Raw genomic sequence first — 22,975 nt, 5'->3', positions numbered from 1 at the left:
ACCTGCTTTAGTTTAAAACATAAACAAATTCTGGCTGTTCGCTGTCAATCAGCACTAACTAGTACATTCTCCATTGCAATGACTCTGCCCTTCATAGTTCATTTGCCAAGACATCAGCACTCACCTCTCGCTGTATAAATTGGTTTGCCCCTTGCACTGGTATTCTTGCAACAGGCCCTGATAAGTGCAAGAAGTTTTGACAAAATGTATATTTTTTCAGGAATGTTATTTTTATATGTTTTTTATATCAATTCTTTGCTAAAGATGTAAGTAACACATTTGTTCATTTTATCTGCCATTTCTTTATTATCTCCCATCAACCCATTCTTACTGTCTGGAGAATTAACACTCACTTCACTTGTTTCCTTTTTAAACTACTCTTGCTGTCCAATTTTACAAACCAAGCTAACTTTCTGTCACTGTAAATTCTTTCTCCTGACTAATCTCTGTTGTTCTTCATATTCTGTCAATACAAAGGTAGGTATTTTGTCTACCTTTTCCTTCAGTATAATGCTTTCAATAATTTGTTTCTAGTTATCACTGATATTTGGGTCCTCCATTTAGAATCTTACTTCATATTAGGAATGTACTTATTCTGAGTACTCTGAAACATCCTCTGAAATGTCTGCCACTGCGTCTCTATTGATCTATCCCCCAGCTGAGTATCCTGGTTCACTGCAGCTAGCTCAGCTTCAGGCCCGTAAAGTTTGCCCTTATTTAAATTTAAAACACTAAGTTTAAACTCATTCTTCTCCCTTTCAAAGTGGATGCAAAATTCAATCATACTGTGATTGCTGATACCTAGGGGTACCTTTACTCTGGTCATTAATTAATCCTCTCACATTACACAATACCAAGTTGAAAATAACCTGCAGTATAGTCAGTTCCTGGTCTAATATTGGCTACTAATTTTTCCAGTCTGTATGAATATTAACATCCTGCCTGCTTTTTTTTAATTCACTCGTGAGACATGGGTAGCCAGGCAAATATTGGCTACTAATTTTTCCAGTCTGTATGAATATTAACATCCAGCCTGCTTTTTTTTAATTCACTCGTGAGACATGGGTGTTGCTGGCTGGATCCGCATTTATTACCCATCCCTAGTTGCCCCTTGAGAAGGTGGGGGTGAGCTGCCTTCTTGAACCGCTGCAGTCCATGTGCTGCGGGTTGACCCACCACGCCATCAGGGAGGGAATTCCAAGATTTTGACCCAGTGACACTGAAGGAAAAGTGGTATATTTCCAAGTCAGGATGGTGAGGGGCTTGGAGTGGAACTTGCAGGGGGTGGTGTTCCCATGGATCTGCTGCTTTTGTCCTTCCAAGTGATCGTGTGTTTGGAAGGTGCTGTCTGATGATATTTGGTGAATTTCTGCAGTGCATCTTGTAGATGGTACACACGCTGCTACTGAGCGTCGGTGGTGGAGGGAGTGGATGTTTGTGGATGTGATGAAATCAAGGGGTTGCTTTGTCCTGGATAGTGTTGAGTTTCTTGAGTGTTGTTGGAGCTGCACCCATTCAGGCAAGTGGGGAGTATTCCATCACACTCCTGTCTTATGCCTCATAGATGGTGGACAGGCTTTCGAGAGTCAGGTGGTGAGTTACTCACCGCAGTATTCCAAGCCTCTGATCTGCTTTTATAGTCAAAGTATTTATGTGGTGAGTCCAGTTGAGTTTCTGGTTAATGATAATCCACAGGATGTTGATAGTGGGCAATTTAATGATGGTGCCACCAATGAATGTCATGGGGTAGTGATTAGATTGTCCCTCATTAAAGATGAGCATTGTGGCACAAATGTTACTTGCTACATGTCAGCCAAGCCTGGATATTGTCCAAAGTTAAAACTCGCACAACACCAGGTTATAGTCCAACAGGTTTAATTGGAAGCACTAGCTTTCGGAGCGACGCTCCTTCATCAGGTGACAACCACGCTCCAAAAGCTAGTGCTTCCAATTAAACCTGTTAGACTATAACCTGGTGTTGTGCGAGTTTTAACTTTGTCCACCCCAGTCCAACACCGGCATCTCCGAATCATGGATATTGTCCAGACCTTGCTGCATTTGGACACGGAATGCTTCAGTATCTGAGGAGTTGTTGAATGGTGCTGAACACTGTGCAATCATTGGCAAACATCCCCACTTCTGACCTTACCATGGAGGGAAGGCCATTGTTGAAGTAGCTGAAGATGATTGGGCAGGGGCACTACCCTGAGGAACTCCTTCAGAGATGTCCTGGAGCTGAGATGACTGATCTCCAACAACATGACCATCTTCCTATGTGTCAGGTATGACTGAGAGTTTTCCCTGAAACCCAATGATTGTAGCTTTGCCAGGGCTCCTTGATGCCAGACTCGGGCGAATGCAGCCTTGATGTCAAGGGCTGTCCCTTTCCCCTCCCCTCTGGAGTTCAGCTCCTTTGTCTATGTTTGAACCAAGGCTGTAATGAGGTCAGGAGCTGTGTGGTCCTGGTGAAACCCAAACTGGACGTCACTGAGCAGCTTATTGCTGAGTAGGTGCTGCTTGATAGCCCTGTAGATGACCCCTTCCATCACTTCACTGATGATCCAGAGGGGACTGGATGGGGCGGTTATTGGCCAGGTTGGAATTGTCCTGCTTTTTATGCACAGGACATACCTGGGCAGTTTTCAACATTGTTGGGTAGATGCCAGGGTTGTAACTACACTGGCACAGCCTGGCTAGGAGAGCGGCAAGTTCTGGAGCACAAGTCAACTATTGCTGGAATGTTGTCAGGGCCCGTGGCTTTTACAGCATCCAGTGTCTCCAACTGTTTCTTGATATCACGTTGCTTGATATCTTGATATTGGTTGAAGACTGGTGCACTGGAGGAGGCTGTGATGGATCATCCAATCAGCACTTTTGGATGAAGCTTACTGTGAATGCTTCAATGAGGAGAAAGTGAGGACTGCAGATGCTGGAGATCAGAGCTGAAAATGTGTTGCTGGAAAAGCGCAGCAGGTCAGGCAGCATCCAAGGAGCAGGAGAATCAATGTTTTGGGCATAAGCCCTTCTTCAGGAATGAGGAGGGTGTGCCAAGCAGGCTAAGATCCTGCAGGTCCTTGGTGGAGTGGGAGAGGAAGTTAAAATGTTCAGCCACGGGACTCCTCCATCACCAGACCATGGCAACACGGCGCCTGGAGGAAGAGCGCCTCATCTTCCGCCTAGGAACCCTCCAACCGCAAGGGATGAAAGCAGATTTCTCCAGCTTCCTCATTTCCCCTCCCCCCACCTTATCTCAGTCCCAACCCTCGGACTCAGCACCGCCTTCTTGACCTGCAATCTTCTTCCCGACCTCTCCCCCCCCACCCCCTCTCCGCCTATCACCCTCACCTTAACCTCCTTCCACCTATCGCATTCCCAACGCCCCTCCCCCAAGTCCCTCCTCCCTACCTTTTAACTTAGCCTGCTGGGCACACCCTCCTCATTCCTGAAGAAGGGCTTATGCCCGAAACGTCGATTCTCCTTACCTTTAACCTTACCTTTTGCCCTGAGGTGTTGGGCTCCTCAATTATTGAGCTTAAGGATATTTGTACAGCCTCCTCCTCCAGTGAGTTGTTTAATCGTTCACCACCATTCATGGCTGGATGCGACAGGACTGCAGAGTTTAGATCTGATCCGTTGGTTGTGAAATCACTTACGTGAGGCAAAAGTAGGTACTGCAGATGTTGGAGATTAGAGTCAAGATTAGAGTGGTGCTGGAAAAGCACAGCAGGTCAGGCAACATCCGAGGAGCAGGAAAATCAGCAAAAGCCCTTCATCAGGAATGAGGCTGGAAGCCTCGGGGATGGAGAGATAAATGGGAGGTGGGTGGGGCTGTGGGGAAGATAGCTGAAAGTGCAATAGGTGGATGGAGGTGGGGGTGAAGGTGGAGCAGATAGGTGGGAAGGAAGATTGACAGGTGGGACAGGTCATGAGGATGGTGCTGAGCTGGAAGGTTGGAACTGGGGTAAGGTGGGGTGAGGGGAAATGAGGAAACTGGTCAAGTCCACATTGATGCCCTGGGATTGAAGGGTTCCGAGGCAGAAGATGAGGCGTTCTTCCTCCAGGCATCGGGTGGTGAGAGAGTGGCGATGAAGGAGGCCCAAGACCTGCATGTCCTCAACAGAGTTGGAGTGACTTGAAATGTTCGGCCACGGGGCGGTGTAGTTGATTGATGCGGTGTCCCGGAGATGTTCTCTTAGCTCTGTCTATCACTCGCTGTTTATGCTGTTAGGCATGTAAGTAGTCCTGTTTGGTCACTTCATCTTCAGATAATCCTGGTGCTGCTCCTGGCATGCCCTCCTGCCCTCTCCATTGAACCAGGGTTGATGGTAATAACTGAGTGGGGGAATATGCTGGGCTGTGAGGTTACAGATTGTGCTGGAGTACAATTTTGCTGCTGTTGATGGCCAACAACCCCTATGGATGCCCAGTCTGTTAGGTCTTGCTGGATCTGTTTGAAATCTGTCCCATTTAGCACAGTGATAGTGCCACATAACACAATGGAAGGTATTTTCAAGTGAAGGCAAGAGTTCACCTCCACAACGACTGTGCGGTGGTCACTCTTACTGATACTGTCATGGACAGATGCATCTACAGCTGGCTTACAGGTTGGTAAGGAAGAGGTCAAGTATGTTTTTCCCTCTTGTTGATTCCCTCACCACCTGCCGCAGACCCAGTCTAGCAGCTATATCCTTGAGGACCCGATCAGTTCAATCAGTAATGCTGCTGCTGAGCCACGCTTGGTGGTGGACATTGAAATCCCCCACCCAGAGGACATTCTGTGCCCATGCCACCCTCAGTGCTTCCTCTAAGTGTTGGTCAACATTGAGAAGTAATGATTCATCATCTGAGAGAAAGATATTACGTGGTAATCAGAGAAGGTTTCCTTGCCCATGTTTAAACCTGTAGCCATGAGACTTCATGGGGTCCTGGGTCAATGCTGAGGACTCCCAGGATGTTGAGGTGCTGGTGTTGGACTGGGGTGGGCAAAGTTAAAAATCACACAACACCACGTTATAGTCCAACAGGTTTATTTGGAAGCACTAGCTTTCGGAGCGCTGCTCCTTCATCAGGTGGTTATGGAGACTAAGACCATAAGACACAAAATTTATAGCAAAAGATTACAGTGTCATGCAACTGAAATGATATATTGAACAAACCTGGATTGTTGTTAAGTCTTTCATCTTTTGGAATGGGTTGCAGGTTTTGATTCATTAATATGTATATCCCAGAAATTCTTTTAAGTCGCCTTCTCAAAACAACTTAAGGTTTTATAACAAAACATCTTTTGCCACAAAACCTTAAGTTATCTCCAGATGGTTACTTAAAAGAAGTTCTGGGATTTACATATTAATGAACCAAAATGAGAGAGCAGCCTGATGGGCTGGTAAGAGTATAGTGACTTTGCCTTTAGTGAACAAGATAGGCCTTTACAATCAATTTACAGTTACCATCAATGACTCTAGTTTTTCCATCCCAGACACCAATCTGAGCATCTGACGTTCTAGACCAGTTTCATGACTAGACTGCCACCATCCCTCCTTTACAAGAGTATAAAGCACAGGCATAGAGCAGTTGGGCTGAATGGCTGTTTCTGTGCTGGATATTCTGTGTAAAAATCAATTTATTAAGAAATGAAACAGATGTGGTAAACTTTTGTATCAAAACGTCACTCAAACTAAATTCCAAATGACAGGGAAACAGATAGAGTTGTAGAGAGACAACACAGCTCCAGATGTATTCACACCATCGGAGACACACGTAGAGAGAGATAAACACAGGCATTCTTTTATTAACAGGGGCTCATTTTGGTGAAATTACCATTTCTGAATTGTAAACAGATGTGTTTGCTTAAAAGAGGAGAGAAAGGAATCTTCCTTCTGGGATTTTGTATAGTAACATTTTAAATGGTCCAACACCAGTGTCACTGACAAATGGAGACATTACGTTACACACAGGGAGGCAACAGTCCTGAATCTAACTGTCAGTGCTACACGTTCCTAATGTAATTGGTCAGATTACATTTCCATATTTACTTTGTCCATTGAGGGATGTATTTTTCTCCGTAAATCAGTTCAAATCTAACTGAATTTGCCACCGCGCAGAATGCCCTACAACTGGCCTTGAAGCTAGTGGAGCCCAGATTTACCATAACAATGTCAGATCTGAAAGGGATGTATTACAGCAGTGTCCATACCTGTCGAGGCTTGTGTTCCCTTGGATAAAGAAGATTAGGAGGAAATGGAAAATTGACAAGTGCAACATCTGCATTGTCTCAGATTTCATCAATGTTTCCATTATCGAGACTTTCCATTGAGATGGTTTAATTGAGGTGTTTAAGATGATTAACGGATTTGAAGGATAGAGAGAGAGACAGTTTATTTCCACAGGCAGGGAGAATGTATAACAAGGCAGAGAGCCTTACTATCAGAGATAGGCTGTTCATGAAAATGCACATTCTCAAACAAAGAAGAGGGAAATCTGGAAATCTGCACCATCCCCCCACCCCCACCCCCTACCCTCCTCCCCTCCCCCCAATATAAAGCTATTGAAGCTCTACTCAATTAAAAATCTGAAAAGAAAACTTGAATGACCTTCGTTTACCAGAGGATGAAGGATTTCAGAACTCAGAGAGAGAATTTGATCTTACTAATTGTGATCTTGCTTTGTATGCCTCCTGTGCAGTTGTAATGCGGTATTCCTCACACTATCTAAGCACCCTATGATCTGTATGTCCTTATTTGCTATGATCTGCCTGTACTGCTCACAAAACTAAGCCTTTCCCTGTATTTAGGTACACATGACAACAATAAATCAAACCAAATCAAACATTGTAGCTGCACTCGCATCCACCATTTTCTCTGGAAGTTCATTCCGCACACGAACCACTTACTGTGTAAAAAAAAATTGCCCCTCATGCTTTTTAAAAAATCCTTCTCCTTTCATCTTAAAAGTATGCCCCTTGTCTTGAAATCTTCCCCCATAGGGAAAAGAGACTGCCATTCACCTTATGTGTACTTCTCACGATTTTATAAACCTCTGTAAGGTTCCTCAACCTCCAACGCACCAGTGAAGAAGAGATCAGGATAAAGGCAAGATGGTGGGGGTGGTGACTGGGTCAGAGGTGAGATGGGCAGCAGCAGAGAGGGGGATGGGTTGGGTACAGGGTATCAGGTAGAGTGGGTGGTCCATAGGGAGTGGGTGATGTTGGATAGAGAATGGGGAATGGTTGCGAAGGGCTGGGGTGAGGGGATCAGGTTGGGGTGTGAGGGAGCTCCACAGCCAATGGTCTGTGAAAAAATGAGTCAAAGTGGGCAATGTGACAACTGAGACCTTCATAATGTAGGACAATGCCAAGGGAGGTTTGAGAAAGTCAATCACCTTCCAAACCTTTCATTTTAATTATTTTCTTGCAATGAGGAGAAAAGAGAACAGTTTCTTTTTCTGATCTCAATTTAGGAATTGACAATGAAACTGATCGCCCCCCTCACACAAGACCAATTCAGATGATGTCCCAGGGTAAACATCTGAGTGACGGCTTTAAGGGGACAGGCCAGACTGACAGCACATTACAATTATATGGAGCAATGCTGGGGAGATATGGCAAGAGTATGGACCAGATTTTGACACATGCTGATTTGACCTCACTGTCACAGATGTGAATTCTGGGCTCACTTATTTATTAAATGCTTCCCTTGACTTAACCTCAGGATGAGATTGTTGGCCTGAAAAGGCATCTGGATAGGTACATGATTAGGAAAGGTTTAGAGGGATATGGGCCAGTTGCTGGAAAATGGGACTAGATTAGGTTGGAATATCTGGCATGGACATATTGGATCGAAGGGTCTGTGTCCGTGCTGTACATCTCTATGATTCTATGATTCTAACAGGACACAATGTCTCCAGCAGATTTAGAGGTACAGGTCAGTTCATACAGCCTCAGTGGCAGAATAATACATGGTGTGTTGCATAAAGTGATACCCCGACCCACAATGCACTGCTTCTCATCGAATTTACTGAGTTGTTCATGATGTGGGAGAATCACTTGCAGAATCACATAACTCATTGTACCTGCATTGGCTTTTCAACTGCACACCTTTCTTCTACATTTTCCCTCGTACACCTGCACGTTATATTCATCCAAATAATCATTCCACAGGGAAATTTTTGGAATCCATAAAAATGCAAAACAAAACACTGCAAAAAATCAGTTCTGAAGAAAAGTAATATTGGACTTGATATGTTCACTCTGTTTCATCTCTTCACAGATGCTGCCAGACCTGCTGGGTTTCTGTTTTTATGCTCGCACAGACCAGTTCTGGGGCTGACTAAAGACAAATGAACTGCTACAGGCTTGCAGGGTTTCAAACCCACCTCACACTCAGCAACAACTTCAAACACACAAATTCCATTCCCCTGGAGAGGTGCCGAGTTTGCTGAGGCAGAATATGGTCACTGTGCAGACCTGCATTAATGAAAAGCCTGCACATTCTCCAACTCAAATGGAGGTGTCGTTACGTGGAATGTCAGATATTTGATGGAAGTTGTCTGATTGGGTGTGACCTGGACTGGACTGGGCTGAGGAGGAGCAAGATCTGAGTGACCAGGCTAGAAATGTTACTCTGTAAACTTGTGATTACGTTGACTTGGTGGTTTCAAGCACCTTCTTCATTCCAGCACAGTGATAAAATTAGCTTGTGGCGGCACGGTGGCTCAGTGGTTAGCACTGCTGCTTCACAGCACCAGGGACCTGGGTTCAATTCCAACCTTGGGTGACTGTCTGTGTGGAGTTTGCGCATTCTCCCCGTGTCTGCGTGGGTTTCTTCTGGGTCCTTCCACAGTCCAAAGATGTGCAGGTTAGATGGATTGGCCATAGGAAATTGCCTGTAGTGTTCAGGGTGGTGGGCTAGGTGGATTAGCCATGGGAAAATTGGGGTTAAAAAGGTAGGGGCCGTAGGTCTGGGTTCGGATGCTCTTCAGAGGGTCAGTGTGGGCTGAATGGCCTGTTTCCACACTGGAGGGATCCTACGAGTTTGTTCTATGGATTGTACCAACCTAATAACTCTATCAACCCAGTAACGGGAGTGGTGACATTGTGAAAACATTATTGGGCCTGGAGTTTAGGACTAATGTTTCCAAAGCTTCCGTTCAAATCCTACCATAATAACAGGGAAAATTTGATTAATCGATAAATTTCAAGTAAAAGCAAACAATAACAACCAGAAATCTGTTTCTTTTTGTTATTACTCTGTAGAAACCTTCTGGTTCACTCTTGGGAAAGAAATCCGTTGTCTTCACCTGGCCTGGCCTTCAGTGTGACTCCAGCCCCTCAGCTCTCATGTGGTTGGTTATTCACCAAGCCATTCAGTCACCACAGAAACCAAATGCTGTCCACACAGACTGCAGTGGTTCAGGAAGGCTGGCTGCTGCGGCTTTCTCAGGGCGAGGTACCGATCTCAGTGAGGACCACACACTGTGAAAAAAGCCCACAATCGCTGAGAAGAGGGTTGTGGTGATGAAGCTTTTCAGCTCACACTCAACATGACAAACCCTAAAAGTGCCAAATTCCAAAAGATCACAACAGTTTCTGCTGATAGGATGCTGATCAGTTGGCCAGACAACTCTATTTGGTCGAGTTGTTGCCATAAATAAAGCAAGGGGGAGCTATGGGCTCCACAGTCTCCTGAGTCATTCAAAATAGGCATGAGGCCTGGACACATTCCTTTAGTTTGCAGAGAACAAGCCCAGTCCATGAATATTTGTAACTACTGGCATTCACAAGCTACTGGTTGGGAACTGGTGGAGCCTGATCACAGCATGTGGATGCCCTCATAGAAAGACTGTAATGTCTATCTTTTTAGCTTTATTTATTATTTTCAGAACTTATACTATGTATATCAATAATGTAGTGTAACCTTTTCTGTTCTCTACTTTCTGTACCTGAGATTTGTAACTAGATACTTTGTACCTAAGATGGTGCCATGTGTTGGGAACATTGTACACTTTTCACTGTATTCCTGTTGAGTACACATCACAATAATCCTAATTCGAATTTGAATTCTAAACGAGTCAAGCCAAAATCATTTTGACTGATGATTTTAAATTCATTGCTATGGTAGCTTGTAATGTTTATAGCCAAAAACAAAACTATCAATGACTTCCCTAACTAGGGATCACTAATGCAAAGTTTTTTATTAATGAAGAATCCATTCACTTTAACTTGTACTTAACCACAAAGATTAGCCCACCAGCTTCACTAACCAGGAGTCATAATAAACCATGGATTCTGTTAAACCAATAAATTCCAGATTAAGGTAATCCGGCAGCAAGTTAAGATGACCGCAGTTATTTTGGAAAAGACAGAAGGTGACTGAGTGAGTCACGGGAATTTGATAGTACGTTGCCACTATCTATTCAGAGAACTCACCAGTTTCTCCTTTTGAACACTGACACTGGTCAGACATGGAACAAAACAAAAGTCTCTGTTTCTATTACACACCAGAGACTAATGTTCAAGTACTAAGCAAAGCAGCTGAAAGCTTTCCTGGATTTAGTTAATTTAACCCTGGGGTACGATTGATCCACCAAGCGCTTTTGTGGAGACCTGTAGTAGTAATGGCTCTCCCTGAGGCAGGCTTTGGGTTTATTGTAAATGCTCCATTACGCCATGAATCTATCGGAAAATTCCCCAGTGCCCTGGTACTGATGGCTTTGTTACTTTTATCTCCCTGGAATCTCTGGCAAAACAATTTTTCTTCTGTTTTCAAACTGCCCGCAATAATCCGAGACCAAATGGCTTTAGTGTTAGAGATGTTGCTTTGCTGAAGGAAGTCAAGGCTTCAAGTCTTGTTGTTCCCCGTTATCTCGGTATTTGTCATAGACTGCCCTGATGATAACAAAGCAAACAGTGTCTCAGCAATACTGAAGCATCAAACCACTGCTGGTCAGGGTCAGGCCACTGAGCTGCTGGTGTCCAATCATCTCTCTAGTTGCCCTTGAATCAACCTGTCCAGGAATATTATTACATACACACTTCCAGAGCAGCTGGCACTTGAACCTGGGTCTCCTAGATCAAAAGTATGGACATCATCTCCTAAATCCTATACTCATTGCACTGACCAATTTTACTACCCTGTATAAAATTGCTGGAGACATTCGGCAGACCGGGCAGCATCTGTGGAGAGAGAAAAGCTGTGAACTTTTAAAGTCTGGTATGACACTTCTTCAGAACGGAAAGGAACTGGGAAATGCCGCACTTACAGCTGTAGATTGAGAGGGAGGAGGAGTGAGTGGAACAAATTGGAAAGATGCCCATACTCAAGAGACAAAGACACTGGTGATGGTGATGATGGAGAGATAAAGATGTAAAATAGGTGTAAATGTTCGCAATGGAAATCTCAAACAAGAACAAAAGGTTCTAGATCAACTCAGCAGGTCTGGAAGCCTCTGTGAAGAGAGGAACAGAATTAATGTTACTCTCTCCTTTAGAAAGAAGGATGTGGTGGCACTGGATGGAGTTTGGAAGAGGTTCACCAGGTTGACTCCAGGGTGTCATACAAGGAACAGTTTGGGCTCGTACTCACTGGAGTTCAGAAGAATGAAGGGAGAATCTGATTTAGGGATATGAAATGCTAAAGGGATTGATAAGGTGGAAGTTAAACTGATGTTCCTCCTTTGGGACAGTCTCAAACAAGATTTTGTTTGGAGTGAGAGGAGATAGGTTCAGAACTGAGACAAAGAGAAACAACTTCCCTCAGAGGGTTGTGATTCTGTCAAACTCACTGCTCCAGAATGCAGTAGAGGTAAAATCAATCAACAGATTCAAGAAAGAAATAAAGTTAAAAATCACACAACACCAGGTTATAGTCCAACAGGTTTAATTGGAAGCACTAGCTTTCGGAGCGACGCTCCTTCATCAGGTGATTGTGGAGGGCTCGATCGTAACACAGAATTTATAGCAAAAATTATACATTGAAGAATTGATTGATTGTATAATTTCAGTTACATCACACTGCAAATTTTTGCTCTAAATTCTGTGTTACGATCGAGCCCTTCACAAACACCTGATGAAGGAGCGTCGCTCTGAAAGCTAGTGTGCTTCTAATTAAACCTGTTGGACTATAACCTGGTGTTGTGTGATTTTTAACTTTGTACACCCCAGTCCATCACCGGCATCTCCAAATCAAGAAAGAAATAGATATGTTTCTGATCAAAAGTGGGTCATAGGGCTATGGGGAGCAGGCAGAAAAGTGGAGATAAAGCCCAGATAAGGTCACATTAAATGGCAGAATGGGATCATAGGACTGAATTGCCTACTACCAGTCCTAATTCCTATGAACTAGAAAATACTGTTTTTTTATGTAAGAATTTATGATGGAATTCACTACTAGGCTCTGTAAGGAAACTTTACAGGACTCTGACAGGAGTTGGTTATAATCAGTGGAGGTCATAGCTAGAGCAAGCTTTCCTGAGCTTACAGTCTCCAATACAAAAAGGGAATCATGTTCTGATATACAGAGTTGATCATTCAGACCAGCCTGGGATATTAGCAAAGGAGAGGTTGCCATCTGCTGGAACTTTGTCCTGTGTGAGATTGTTTCAAAATGAATCTTTCAATGTACAGGGTCTGACAGCAGCTACACTCCAGTCAATTCTTCTCCACAACTTTCACTGTCAGGTCAGGAGTTGTTCTGGAATTCGGGGAGGTCTGGGACCTTGGAGGTGTTACCAAACTGCAGTGGGGTGAGGGGGTTAGCCATTTACTGAGCGAGAACGACACAAACTGGTGGGGAACAGATTTTCCCCTTGGGGTAGACGGCTCCAATGGGAGGGACATATGCTTCGCAAAACTGAGGGAAGTGGAGAGAAAAAGTCAGATAATATCTGTGGAAATTTCCTGGGGTAAGGAAAGGATGGAAGGGAGGAATAGTGGGGAAGACTGAAACAGGAAGGAAAGAAGAAAGAACACAAGCAAGCAGCAGAGGAAAGCAGTGGTGCTGTCATAGTGTCACAGGGTTAGCAATCTGGAGGCTAAATTAATGCTCTTGAACAACAAGGGTTCAAATCCCACCACAGCTGCTGGTGAAATCTGAATTCAATAAATGTCTGGAATGTTATGGTGACTCTGTAAGTACTGTCAATTGTTTAAACCCAACTAGATCACTAATATCCTTTGGGGAAGGTAACTACTGTTCTTATCTGGAGCCTATTTGTGACTCCAGACCCACAGCAATGCAGTTTACTCTTAACTCCCCATCTGACATCGTCTAAGGGGGACAATTGTGGGTTGGTAACAACAGCTGGCCTTGCCCTTGATCCCCACATCCAGAGTGGGGACTCCAGTGACCAGCGACTTAGTGTGGAGTGTGACGGCAACCAATGGTCAGACCACGTGGTGACCCCCTGCCCTGGTCTGCTGTGGAGAGCCTTTGGAGAGAGACTGCGATGTTTGTAACTTTGATTCTTGTTTCTCTGAGCTGTGGTTATACTGTGTATTCCCCTCATGTCTTTTTAAAATCTTTCTCCTCTCACCGGGTCTTTTAAAAAATTCTTCATGTTTTGAGTTAGTAGTGAGGAGCCAGAAGCTTAGCTATGGGTCTTTGACCCTTAAGCTGGTAAAAAATAATATCTAGAGATCAATATGTGGAGCTTCATTTAATGTGGCATTTACATGCAGGAGCTGATGGCATTTCAGAACAAGAAACTCCTTCATTATGCTTTATTCTGACGTAGGAATTCTGGAGAAGTTACAAGATTGGCAACAGGCCATTTGGCCCCACTGTTCTATGCCAGGACTTCACCTGATGAATAGGCAGCGCTCCAAAAGCTTGTGATTTCAAATAAACCTGTTGGACTATAACCTGGTGTCGTATGACTTCTGACTAACTCCAAAACAGTCTTTGCCCCAAACCCCCACCCATGTGACTCTATGTTAGTAATGGGTTAGATTAGATTCCCTACAGTGTGGAAACAGGCCCTTCGGCCCAACAAGTCCACAACCACCCTCCGAAGAGCAACCCACCCAGACCCATTCCCCTACATTTACCTCTTCACCTAACACTATGGGCAATTCATGGATTCACTGAGTATTTACTTCCTGTTTGGAGCATACTTTAAAACTTTTCTAACCTCCTCTCCTTCTTTTTCCAGGTTCAGACATGGGGGATTTTCACCAGGAGACCGTTCTATTCAGCCACAGACTGGTCAACCATATGTAAATACTAGTACAAGCGAACTCTCTCTCCGACATGGATTCTCCACTGAATAAGAGAGTCATTAGCTTTAGGAGTCTCTGAACCTTTTGACATTACACATTAAAGGACACCTCATAAAGAGCGTTCTATCTGGATGCATCACAGCTTGGTAAGGCAACTGTAGTGAGAAACTACAGAGAGCTGTGAACACAGCCCAGACCATCACACAAACCAGCCTTCCATCCATTGACTCCACCTACACTCCCCACCACATCAGAAGAGCAACCAATATAATCAAAGAGCCCTCCCAGCCTGGTTACACTCTCTTCCACTGTCTTCCATCATGCAGATAATACAAAAGTTTGTATACATGTACAAATAGATCTAACAACAGCTTCTTCCCTGCTGTTATCACACTTCTGAAAGGACCTCTCAAATTTCAAATTTAAATGTTGTTTTCACTGTTTGTGCACCTTCCCTGAAGCTGTAACATTGTATTCCTTGCTCTGTTCTATTACCCTCATGCACTTTGTATGGTATGATCTACTGGTACTACATGCAAGACAAAACGTTTCACTTTACCTTGGTACATGTGTCAGTAATAAATCAAATCAAATCAAATAAAGTTGCAAACTCTTGTTGCAAACTCTCACTGTCCTCCTTTGAGATACTCCTTAAAACTTACCTCTTTGGTCACCTGTCCTAATATTTCCTTGTAGGGCTCAGTGTCAATATTTGTCCTGGAGCGTCGGAGGCTGAGGGGGTGACCTTATAGAGATTTATAAAATTATGAGGATGGGGTAAACAGTCAAGGTCTTTTCCCTGGAATGGGGGAGTCCAGAACTAGAGGGCATAGGGTTAGGATGAGAGGGGAAAGTTATAAAAGAGACCTAAGGGGCAACTTTTTCATGCAGAGGGTGGTACGTGTATGGAATGGGCTGAGTGTTTCCATGCCGTACATCCCTATGACTCTGTGTTTTGTTGTGTTAAAGATGCTTTACAAATGAAATGGGTCTGTACTTTTGGACATTTGACTACAACAAACAACTTATGATAGCTATACAACATGATTCCATTAATGTCTGAATTTTAAATTATTTAGTGTGTTAGTCACTTCTGAGAAACTATTTTTTTCCTTCCCTTCTTCTTCAAGTGAGTCTTGTTGGAGTTTATCATGACCCCACACAAACCTCACAACTGTGCCAGAACACCATTCCAATTTATTTTTGTCAAATTGACGTTCCTGTGAACTGTCAAAACACGTTTTCCCTGCAATATAGGTGCTACATAAATGCAAGTTGTTTTCAACCATGAGTGTTAGGGGTGAGGGAGAAAGTCAGATGCCTAGCAAGACTTCTCAAATCACCAACCAGGGCTCAGAGGGTCAGATGTCCGTGAGTTCAAGTCCCACTCAGAGACTGACCCACAACCTTTGCTGGCACTCCAGCAAAGGGAGTCCTGTGCTGTTTTTCAATAGAGATATTCAACTCAGGCCCTTTAGATTAGCTGTAAAAGATCCCACGTCATTATTTTGAGGCGAGCAAGGAAGTTCTTCTTGCTGCCTGGCCCAATATGTAACCCTTGACCAACATCTCTTTAGACTGATTAATGGGTCATTAATGTGTGGGAGTTGGCTGTGAGCAAATTGGCTGCTCCATTTTCCTGAGTGACAACACTTTAGAAATATTTCAGTTGCAGTAAAACCTGTTGGGAGATCATGACCTTGTGCAGGGTGCTATTTAAATGCAGGTTTGTTCTCATTTCTCTACCTCACTCCTGTTTTCTGCATTCAGGATTCCTGGGTGGGCATGCCTTAGGTGATGGTTAATGCAACCTAACATTAACAGTGACAAGCAAATCGATACAGCCTTTGCCTCAAAGTTGAGACAGAATCCATCTGACGTGCGAGTGAGGGGTTTGAGACCTCCCTGACCTGTCGTGTTCTTCAGTCACAAAGATTGGAGTCCATCAACTTCATTTGTTTTGAACTGGGTGCTTGGGGAAGGCTTGCATTGCTTCTTTTCCTGCCAGGAGCTGTTCCTGTTTCACCCCTGCGTCCTTTTGGCTTTCTTGCAACCAAGTTTGATTCTCTTGAACTTTGAGAGCCACTTGCCTGTCCTGTGACCCCTTCAGAAGGTTCCAGAACAACCTGCGAGAAATTTACACCAAGCACTATTATGATTTTTTTTATTTGTCCATTAACGCTTCCCGCTCCTCTTCATTCCTTTCTGAGCATGGTGTAACATTTTCATGTATTTCAAAAACATTCAAGTAAGTTAGCTTTGTGTATCGACATAGTCATAAACACAGTAGCATCTCAAGGAAACAAATAAACATTGGAGTTTGACCCTATCCAAACAAACCAAAGGCATCTTGCCTGGGTTTTTTGAATTGGGTTCGAATTGATTTTACAGGAAGTCCGTGGCATCATTCCCATGATCCTTGGATTTGTGGGAAGTAGGGGTGAGTCCTTGGTACGAGTCCAGGTGCACAGTACATGGAAAAATCTGAACTTGTTCAGCTGTGCTGGTTACCATGTGGGCCTTTGTCACACACTCCACTTAACAACATTTCCACATTTTACCGTTAATTATCGAATTAGAGCAGTGCTTGTTTGTGTTGATAGGATGACTAAATGGCAAAACGACTCTCGCTTTCACATCCTGTATGAGCACCGTCTAAAGATAGTTTCATTCATTCTGGGGATATGGTGTCTCTGGACCAATATTTATTGTCCAACCTGCAGGAGGTGCTGGTGAGCTAGATGTGAGAACCATTCCAGCCTCTGGAGAGCACAGGCATCTCGAGTACACTTAGGGAGTGTCAGGATTTCGACCCACGTGGAGGAACGGCAATATATTTCCAAGTCAGGATGGCGAGGGGCTAGGAGGGGAACTTGCAAGGGGTGGTGTGCCCATGTATCTAGATGGAAGTGGGTTTGGAAGGCACTGTCATAGCATTATGCAGCAGAGAAACAGACCCTTCGGCCCAACTCATCCAAGCTGAACTAGTCCCACCTGTCTGTGTTTGGCCCAAAACCCTCTAAACCTTTCCTATTCAGGTATCCACCAGACCCCTTTTAAATGTTTTAATTGTAGCTGCTTCCACCACTTCCTCTGGCAATTCCTTCCATACATTCACCACCCTCTGTGTGAAAAGGTTGCTCCTCACATCCCTTTTAAATCTTTCCCCTCTCACCTTAATCCTATGCCTTCTATTTTAGACTCCCTATCCTGGGGAAAAGACCTTGGCTATCACCTTATCGATGTCCATAATTTTATAAACCCCTATAAGGTCACCCTTCAGCCTCCAATGTTCCACAGGAGAAAAAATCCCAGCCTATCCAGCCTCTCATATCATAATTCATATCCTCCAGTCTCAGTAACATTCTTGTAAATCTTTTCTGCACCTTTTCCAGTTTATTAACATCCTTCTGATAGCAGAGACTCCAGAATTGTATGTCACTTCAGTTTCTACATTGATCTCTGTACAGATTGAAGGGGCCTTCTTGAGTTTCAGAAGCAGAGGACACTGCAGATGGTTGACACTAATCCTACTGAGAGTCACAGGAGTGAGTGTTGAGGGTGGTGGAGGGAGTGAGTGTCGAGGGAGTGGATGTGGGTGTGGGTATGAGTGTGGGTGTTGGTGTGAGTGTGGGTGTGGGTGTGAGTGTGATGCGAGTGTGGGTGTGAGTGGGTGTGGGTGTGGTGTGAGTGTGGGTATGGGTGTGGGTTTGTGAGTGTGAGTGTGAGTGTGAGTGCGTGTGGGTGTGGGTGTGAGTGTGGGTGTGGGTGTGGGTGTGAGTGTGAGTGTGAGTGTGATGCGAGTGTGATGCGAGTGTGGGTGTGAGTGGATGTGGGTGTGGGTGTGGGTGTGGGTGTGAGTGTGGATGTGGGTGTGGGGGTGTGGGTGTGGGTGTGGGTGTGGGTGTGAGTGTGGATGTGGGTGTGGGGGTGTGGGTGTGGGTGTGGGTGTGGGTGTGGGTGTGGGTATGGGTGTGGGTGTGAGTGTGAGTGCGAGTGTGGGTGCGAGTGTGGGTGTGAGTATGTGTGTGAGTATGGGTGTGAGTATGAGTGTGAGTATGAGTGTGAGTGTGGGTGTGAGTGTGGGTGTGTGTGTGAGTGTGGGTGTGTGTGTGAGTGTGGGTGTGAGTGTGGTTGTGAGGTGGGTGTGAGTGTGGGTGTGAATGTGAGTGTGGGTGTGAGTGTGGGTGTGAGTGTGGGTGTGGGTGCAAGTGTGTGTATGAGTGTGGGTGTGAGTGTGTGTAAGAGTGTGGGTGTGAGTGTGGTTGTGAGTGTGAGTGTGTTTGTGAGTGTGTGGCTGAATGTTTGTGTGAGTGTGGGTGTGGGTGTTGGGTGTGAGTGTGAGTGTGGGTGTTGGGTGTGAGTGTGAGTGTGAGTGTGAGTGTGAGTGTGAGTGTGGGTGTGGGTGTGGGTGTGGGTGTGGGTGTGAGTGAGTGTGAGTGTGAGTGTGGGTGTTGGGTGTGAGTGTGGGTGTGAGTGTGGGTGTGGGTGCGAGTGTGGGTGCGGGTGTGGGTGCGGGTGTGGGTGCAGGTGTGGGTGCGGGTGTGGGTGTGGGTGTTGGGTCTGAGTGTGGGTGTGGATGTGAGAGTGGGTGTGAGTGTGGGTGTGGGTTTGAGTGTGAGTGTAAGAGTGGGGTTGAGTATGTGTGTGTAAGTGTGAGTATGAGTGTAAGACTAGGTGTGGGTGTGAATGTGAATGTAAGAGTGGGTGTGGGTGTGTGAGTGTGAGTGTAAGAGTGGGTGTATGTGTGCATGTGGGTGTAGGTGTGAGTGTAGGTGTGAGTGTGAGCGTAAGAGTGTGTGTGAGCGTGAGTATGAGTGTGAGCGTAAGAGTGGATGTGTGTGAGCGTGGTGTGGGTGTAGGTGTGAGTATGAGTGTAAGAGTGGGTGTGGGTGTGGGTGTTTGTTAGTGTGAGTGTAAGGTGGCTGTGGGTGTGACTGTGTGTGGAAGATGGAGAAGAGTGCACTGTGAGAGGGAGGGAAGGGGACGAGGGAGATTTCCAGCTCTTTGTTTACCTGCACCTGTAGACTATGGACTGCCTGATGAGGTGATTGTCCAGTGATATTCTCCTCTATCGAGCCTGGGTCACTCTCTCTGGCTGGGCTCTGACATGTGGAGGCGCTGCCTCCAGTTCTGTCTGTAAGTGAGAGAAGGAAAGACAAGATCAGCTGTGAAACAGGCCTGGCTCCCATTATCCATCATTGCTCAGATCGCCAAGTGCAGACACATTCATCAGAAAACGTCACACCTTCATTAGTCAAACTATAACAAGAAAATGAGAAAAATAAAAAGATTTTAACAAGCTTTGATTTGTTTCTCCTTCAGTGTGTTCAGGAGGTGGATTCTAGACTGTTTTAAAAACTCTCAAGTAATGAGGGAAACACTCTGGAGCCAATTTTTGCACAGGAAGCTCCCACCATTGAGGCTTCCATTGCTGAAAAGCCCTGTGAATGGTGAATTCATGAGCATGGAGCTGAATAACTTTTGGTCAAAGTAGGATCAGGTTCCTGGACCCCAGAATTATGACTTTTTGCCTGTTATTTCTGGGTGGAATTAATAAACTCTAAAACATCTGAAATAAAATTTAATTTTAACAGAGTAAAATATTAAAAACAATCGTAACATATTGTAATAAATACAGCAAAAATGGCGAGATGTACTCTGTATCTGGGCTGGGTGTTTTTCGGGGTGTGGGGTTTACGGCTGGTTACTGGCTGTGGGAGGGGGAGGATGGTGTAGATGTGACTCCCTCCCAGTCACTCTCCCACCTCCCTCCTCTACCTCCATTAGGCCGATGTCCTCAATCTGCTCATCCTCCTGAGTACCTCCACTCTTGCTCATGAATGGGTGGGGAAGGGGGTGGTGGGGGGGGGGTGAGGCTGTGTATTAGAACAGGTCGGAGAGTGAGATTACCACGTAAGTGTAAGTGATCACCAGAGGGTGAGTTTTGCCCGTGGATTTTGTTGGTTACTTGATTGGTTACTTGATTTTTGGTGCAAATAGCAAATTCACGACTCATGAGTTTGCCGATACCGAGGGATTAATTTAGGATATCTGGTTAGTATGGAAGAGTTGGACCGAAGGGTCTGTTTCCATCTCTATGACTCTATGAGTGACAGTAATTTGTTTTGATGGCATGGGTGAAAAGATAAGTTGCAGATTCACCAAAATGACCTGCAGTACCTCTGAATGTGCTGCTTTCCCTCTGCACTGCACTATGGAAGGCAGTCTCTACTGTCTGCTCAGCTATGTGGAGTGGGACTTGACCCATTCCGAGGACCAGGAATACATGCTGAGGGACGCAGTAAAGCTTAGGGCAGCTGCCGCCAAGGCACAGTGGGGAAAGGCCACTGTCTGAGGTCTTTCTGCTCAAATTAAATGGGGGCTCATTCCATTATCAGACCCTCCCAATGTCTCAAATGTCTATAAATATGGTTTTGTATAAGTAAGAAATGCCTTGAGTTTGTTTGTTCTCCATATGTAGACTACAGAAAATAACTGATCTAGTGATTATGAATGTATATAAAGATTTTGTTAATGAATAAAGTGTATTTTTGAGAAAAAACAATGACTGACAACAACACATTCCACACGTACCCTGTACCCTGCCAACATGTCCCAACAGGTCCATGTTATACAACCTAACACAGGTTCCTTCACACTTTCCAATGTGCCAGGCTGGGAGATGGGCTATACATGAAGCAGTGTTAATAAGGACTCACTCTCTAAGGGTATCTCTCCCAACTGGAGCTGCAGCCACACATTAACCCTTTGGCTCCAGTCCCCTGGAGCCTCCACTTCCCAAAGTCGAGCCTGCTCCTGGGGTCGTGTCTTCAAATACTTGGAACAAACTGAAAAAGAAAGTGTTAGGTGCTGGCATTAATTCTCAGTTCGCTATCTGCACTGTTCCTCCACCCACCCTCTGTAGTAAATCCAAAGATAGTGGCCCTCACATGTTCTCAGTGTCACAGAGACCCTGGTCCCTCTCCCATCTCCAGAGGACACTGTTCACCCAGTGCAGCCTTGCTCAGTGACAGCTTTGGGGTAGATACTCTCCCACAGGGAGGGAGCTCAGGACTGATTGATGGATATTGGTCTCCATGTCTCCCTAGACAGTCTAATACTCAAATTCCTAAGCATTGTACTTCACAGGTTATCTTCAGAGAGCATTGAAATGAGTCAAAGCTCAGATACAAACTGACAGAGGAACAGAGAGTGATTTAATTGAGCTGTTTGAGGGATTGGATAGGGTAGATGTTGATGGTAATGTGTTACAGTTCACACAGCCAGTCTATGAGTTGGAGCGTGGAATCTTGGGTACTGGAGGCTCCAACGTTACCCTTTCACACCACTAGGAATCTCTCCATCCCTTATTGCCAACTGCATGTCATAGAATTATAGAACGCCTCCAGTGCAGATAGACGCCATTTGGCCCATCACAGCTGCACTGACCCTCCAAACAGAATCCCGCCCGGACCCACCCCCACCTCCCGGCCCTATCCCTCTTACCCAGCATTTCCCATGGCTAACCCACCTAACCTACACATCCCTGGACACTATTCCAATTTAACACAGCCAATCCATCTAACCTAATCTTTGGACTGTGGGAGGAAACCGGAGCACCCAGAGGAAACCCTTGCAGACACGGGAGAATGTGCAAACTCCACACAGACAGTCGCACCAAGATGGAAAGGAATCTGGGTATCTGGTGCTGTTTTGGTAGAATTTGCAGAATGATGACTTAAACACTATTTCATGGGCTGTGGGCATTGCTGGCTGGGCCAGCATTTATTGCCTGTCCTGGAGAAGGTGGGAGTGAGCTGCCTTCTCGAACTGCTGCAGTGCGTGTGCTGTAGGTTGACCCAGAATGCCCTTAGGGAAGGAATTCCAGGATTTTGACCCAGTGACGCTGAGGGAATTCTGATATTCTCCCTAGTCAGGATGTTGAGGTGCTCGGGGGGGGGACTTGCAGGGGGTCAATGTTGCTCAGTCTGTTTTGCCGTGTAGTGAACACAGCTTCCTTGGAGTGGGCCCGAATCCAGAGCGCCTGGATTCAGCAGTGCCCAGGACAATTGAAGCAAACCATCTTTGCTCCTGGCCTCAAATATCAAGCCATGCAGGACACAGTGAAGGAGCTGAGGGCTTTTTTCTTTATTCTTTCATTGGACATGGGGCTTTACTATCAAGTCCAACATTCATTGCCCATCCTCAAATGCCCTTGAACTAAGTGGCTCAATCAGCCATCTCAGGGAGCAGTAAAGAAGCAGTCTCACTGCTGTGATGCTGGGATCACATGTGGATCAGACCAGGACCATGACAGATTTTCTTCCCTGAACCAGATGGGACTTTTCAACAACTGATGACAGTTTCTTCGGCACCATCACTGAGGCCAGTTTTATCATCGCAGATTTTATGAATATCTTTCCCCAGACCGCTGGCTGGGCCCCGCTATATTACTTGCTCAGTCGTGTTCCTGCTTATCCACTCTCTCCCCATCAGTACGTTCTGGGTGTTAATCTGCTGCACCTTTGTACATGGTGACAGAGATGGGCGTGCTGATTCCCAAAGCTTCATCATCACGGAAGGCGCTACAGAAATCCTGCAGGATCTTCAACCCAATGCCCTGGCGTCGGTGAGTCTGTCTGACAAACACAGTGTCCAATACAGGAAGCTGGTAACACTGGCTGGTGCGGTCCGTACACAGACTCCCTGGATCAATGCAAGCAGAAAGTATCCATCCATTACAAAACACATTACAGACTC

General features: G+C 45.2%; 2 protein-coding genes across 7 annotated transcripts in view; one reads left to right on the top strand and one right to left on the bottom strand.

The window, feature by feature from the left end:
* shf (Src homology 2 domain containing F) overlaps positions 1–14,654 on the top strand; it is a 331,264-nt gene extending 316,610 nt beyond the window's left edge. The window contains exon 7 of one of the 2 annotated variants that reach the window (XM_087982144.1): positions 14,146–14,654. In XM_087982144.1, the coding sequence (XP_087838270.1) occupies positions 14,146–14,263 (118 nt within the window). In that variant the 3' untranslated portion in view covers positions 14,264–14,654. Of the gene's footprint in view, positions 1–8,264; positions 9,398–14,145 lie in introns of those variants that run through there. The other variant, XM_087982146.1, reaches the window with a different exon arrangement.
* fam169b (family with sequence similarity 169 member B) overlaps positions 9,397–22,975 on the bottom strand; it is a 40,284-nt gene continuing 26,705 nt past the window's right edge. For 2 of the 5 annotated variants that reach the window (XM_087982151.1, XM_087982153.1), the window contains exons 6-9: positions 22,739–22,921; positions 20,935–21,063; positions 19,228–19,349; positions 14,860–16,338 (exon numbers count right to left, since the gene is read on the bottom strand). In XM_087982151.1, coding sequence (XP_087838277.1) covers positions 16,135–16,338; positions 19,228–19,349; positions 20,935–21,063; positions 22,739–22,921 — 638 coding nt within the window. In that variant the 3' untranslated portion in view covers positions 14,860–16,134. Of the gene's footprint in view, positions 10,883–14,859; positions 16,339–19,227; positions 19,350–20,934; positions 21,064–22,738; positions 22,922–22,975 lie in introns of those variants that run through there. The other 3 variants (XM_087982152.1, XM_087982155.1, XM_087982154.1) reach the window with 3 other exon arrangements.

The sequence above is a fragment of the Chiloscyllium plagiosum genome, unplaced genomic scaffold (genome assembly GCF_037043375.1).
Source record: "Chiloscyllium plagiosum isolate Xiang-an unplaced genomic scaffold, Cpla_swu_hap1 HiC_scaffold_42, whole genome shotgun sequence".
In the NCBI taxonomy this organism is placed as follows: Eukaryota; Metazoa; Chordata; class Chondrichthyes; order Orectolobiformes; family Hemiscylliidae; genus Chiloscyllium; species Chiloscyllium plagiosum.
The sequence above is the reverse complement of the archived record's forward strand: the minus strand, read 5'-3'. Positions and strand labels throughout refer to the sequence as shown.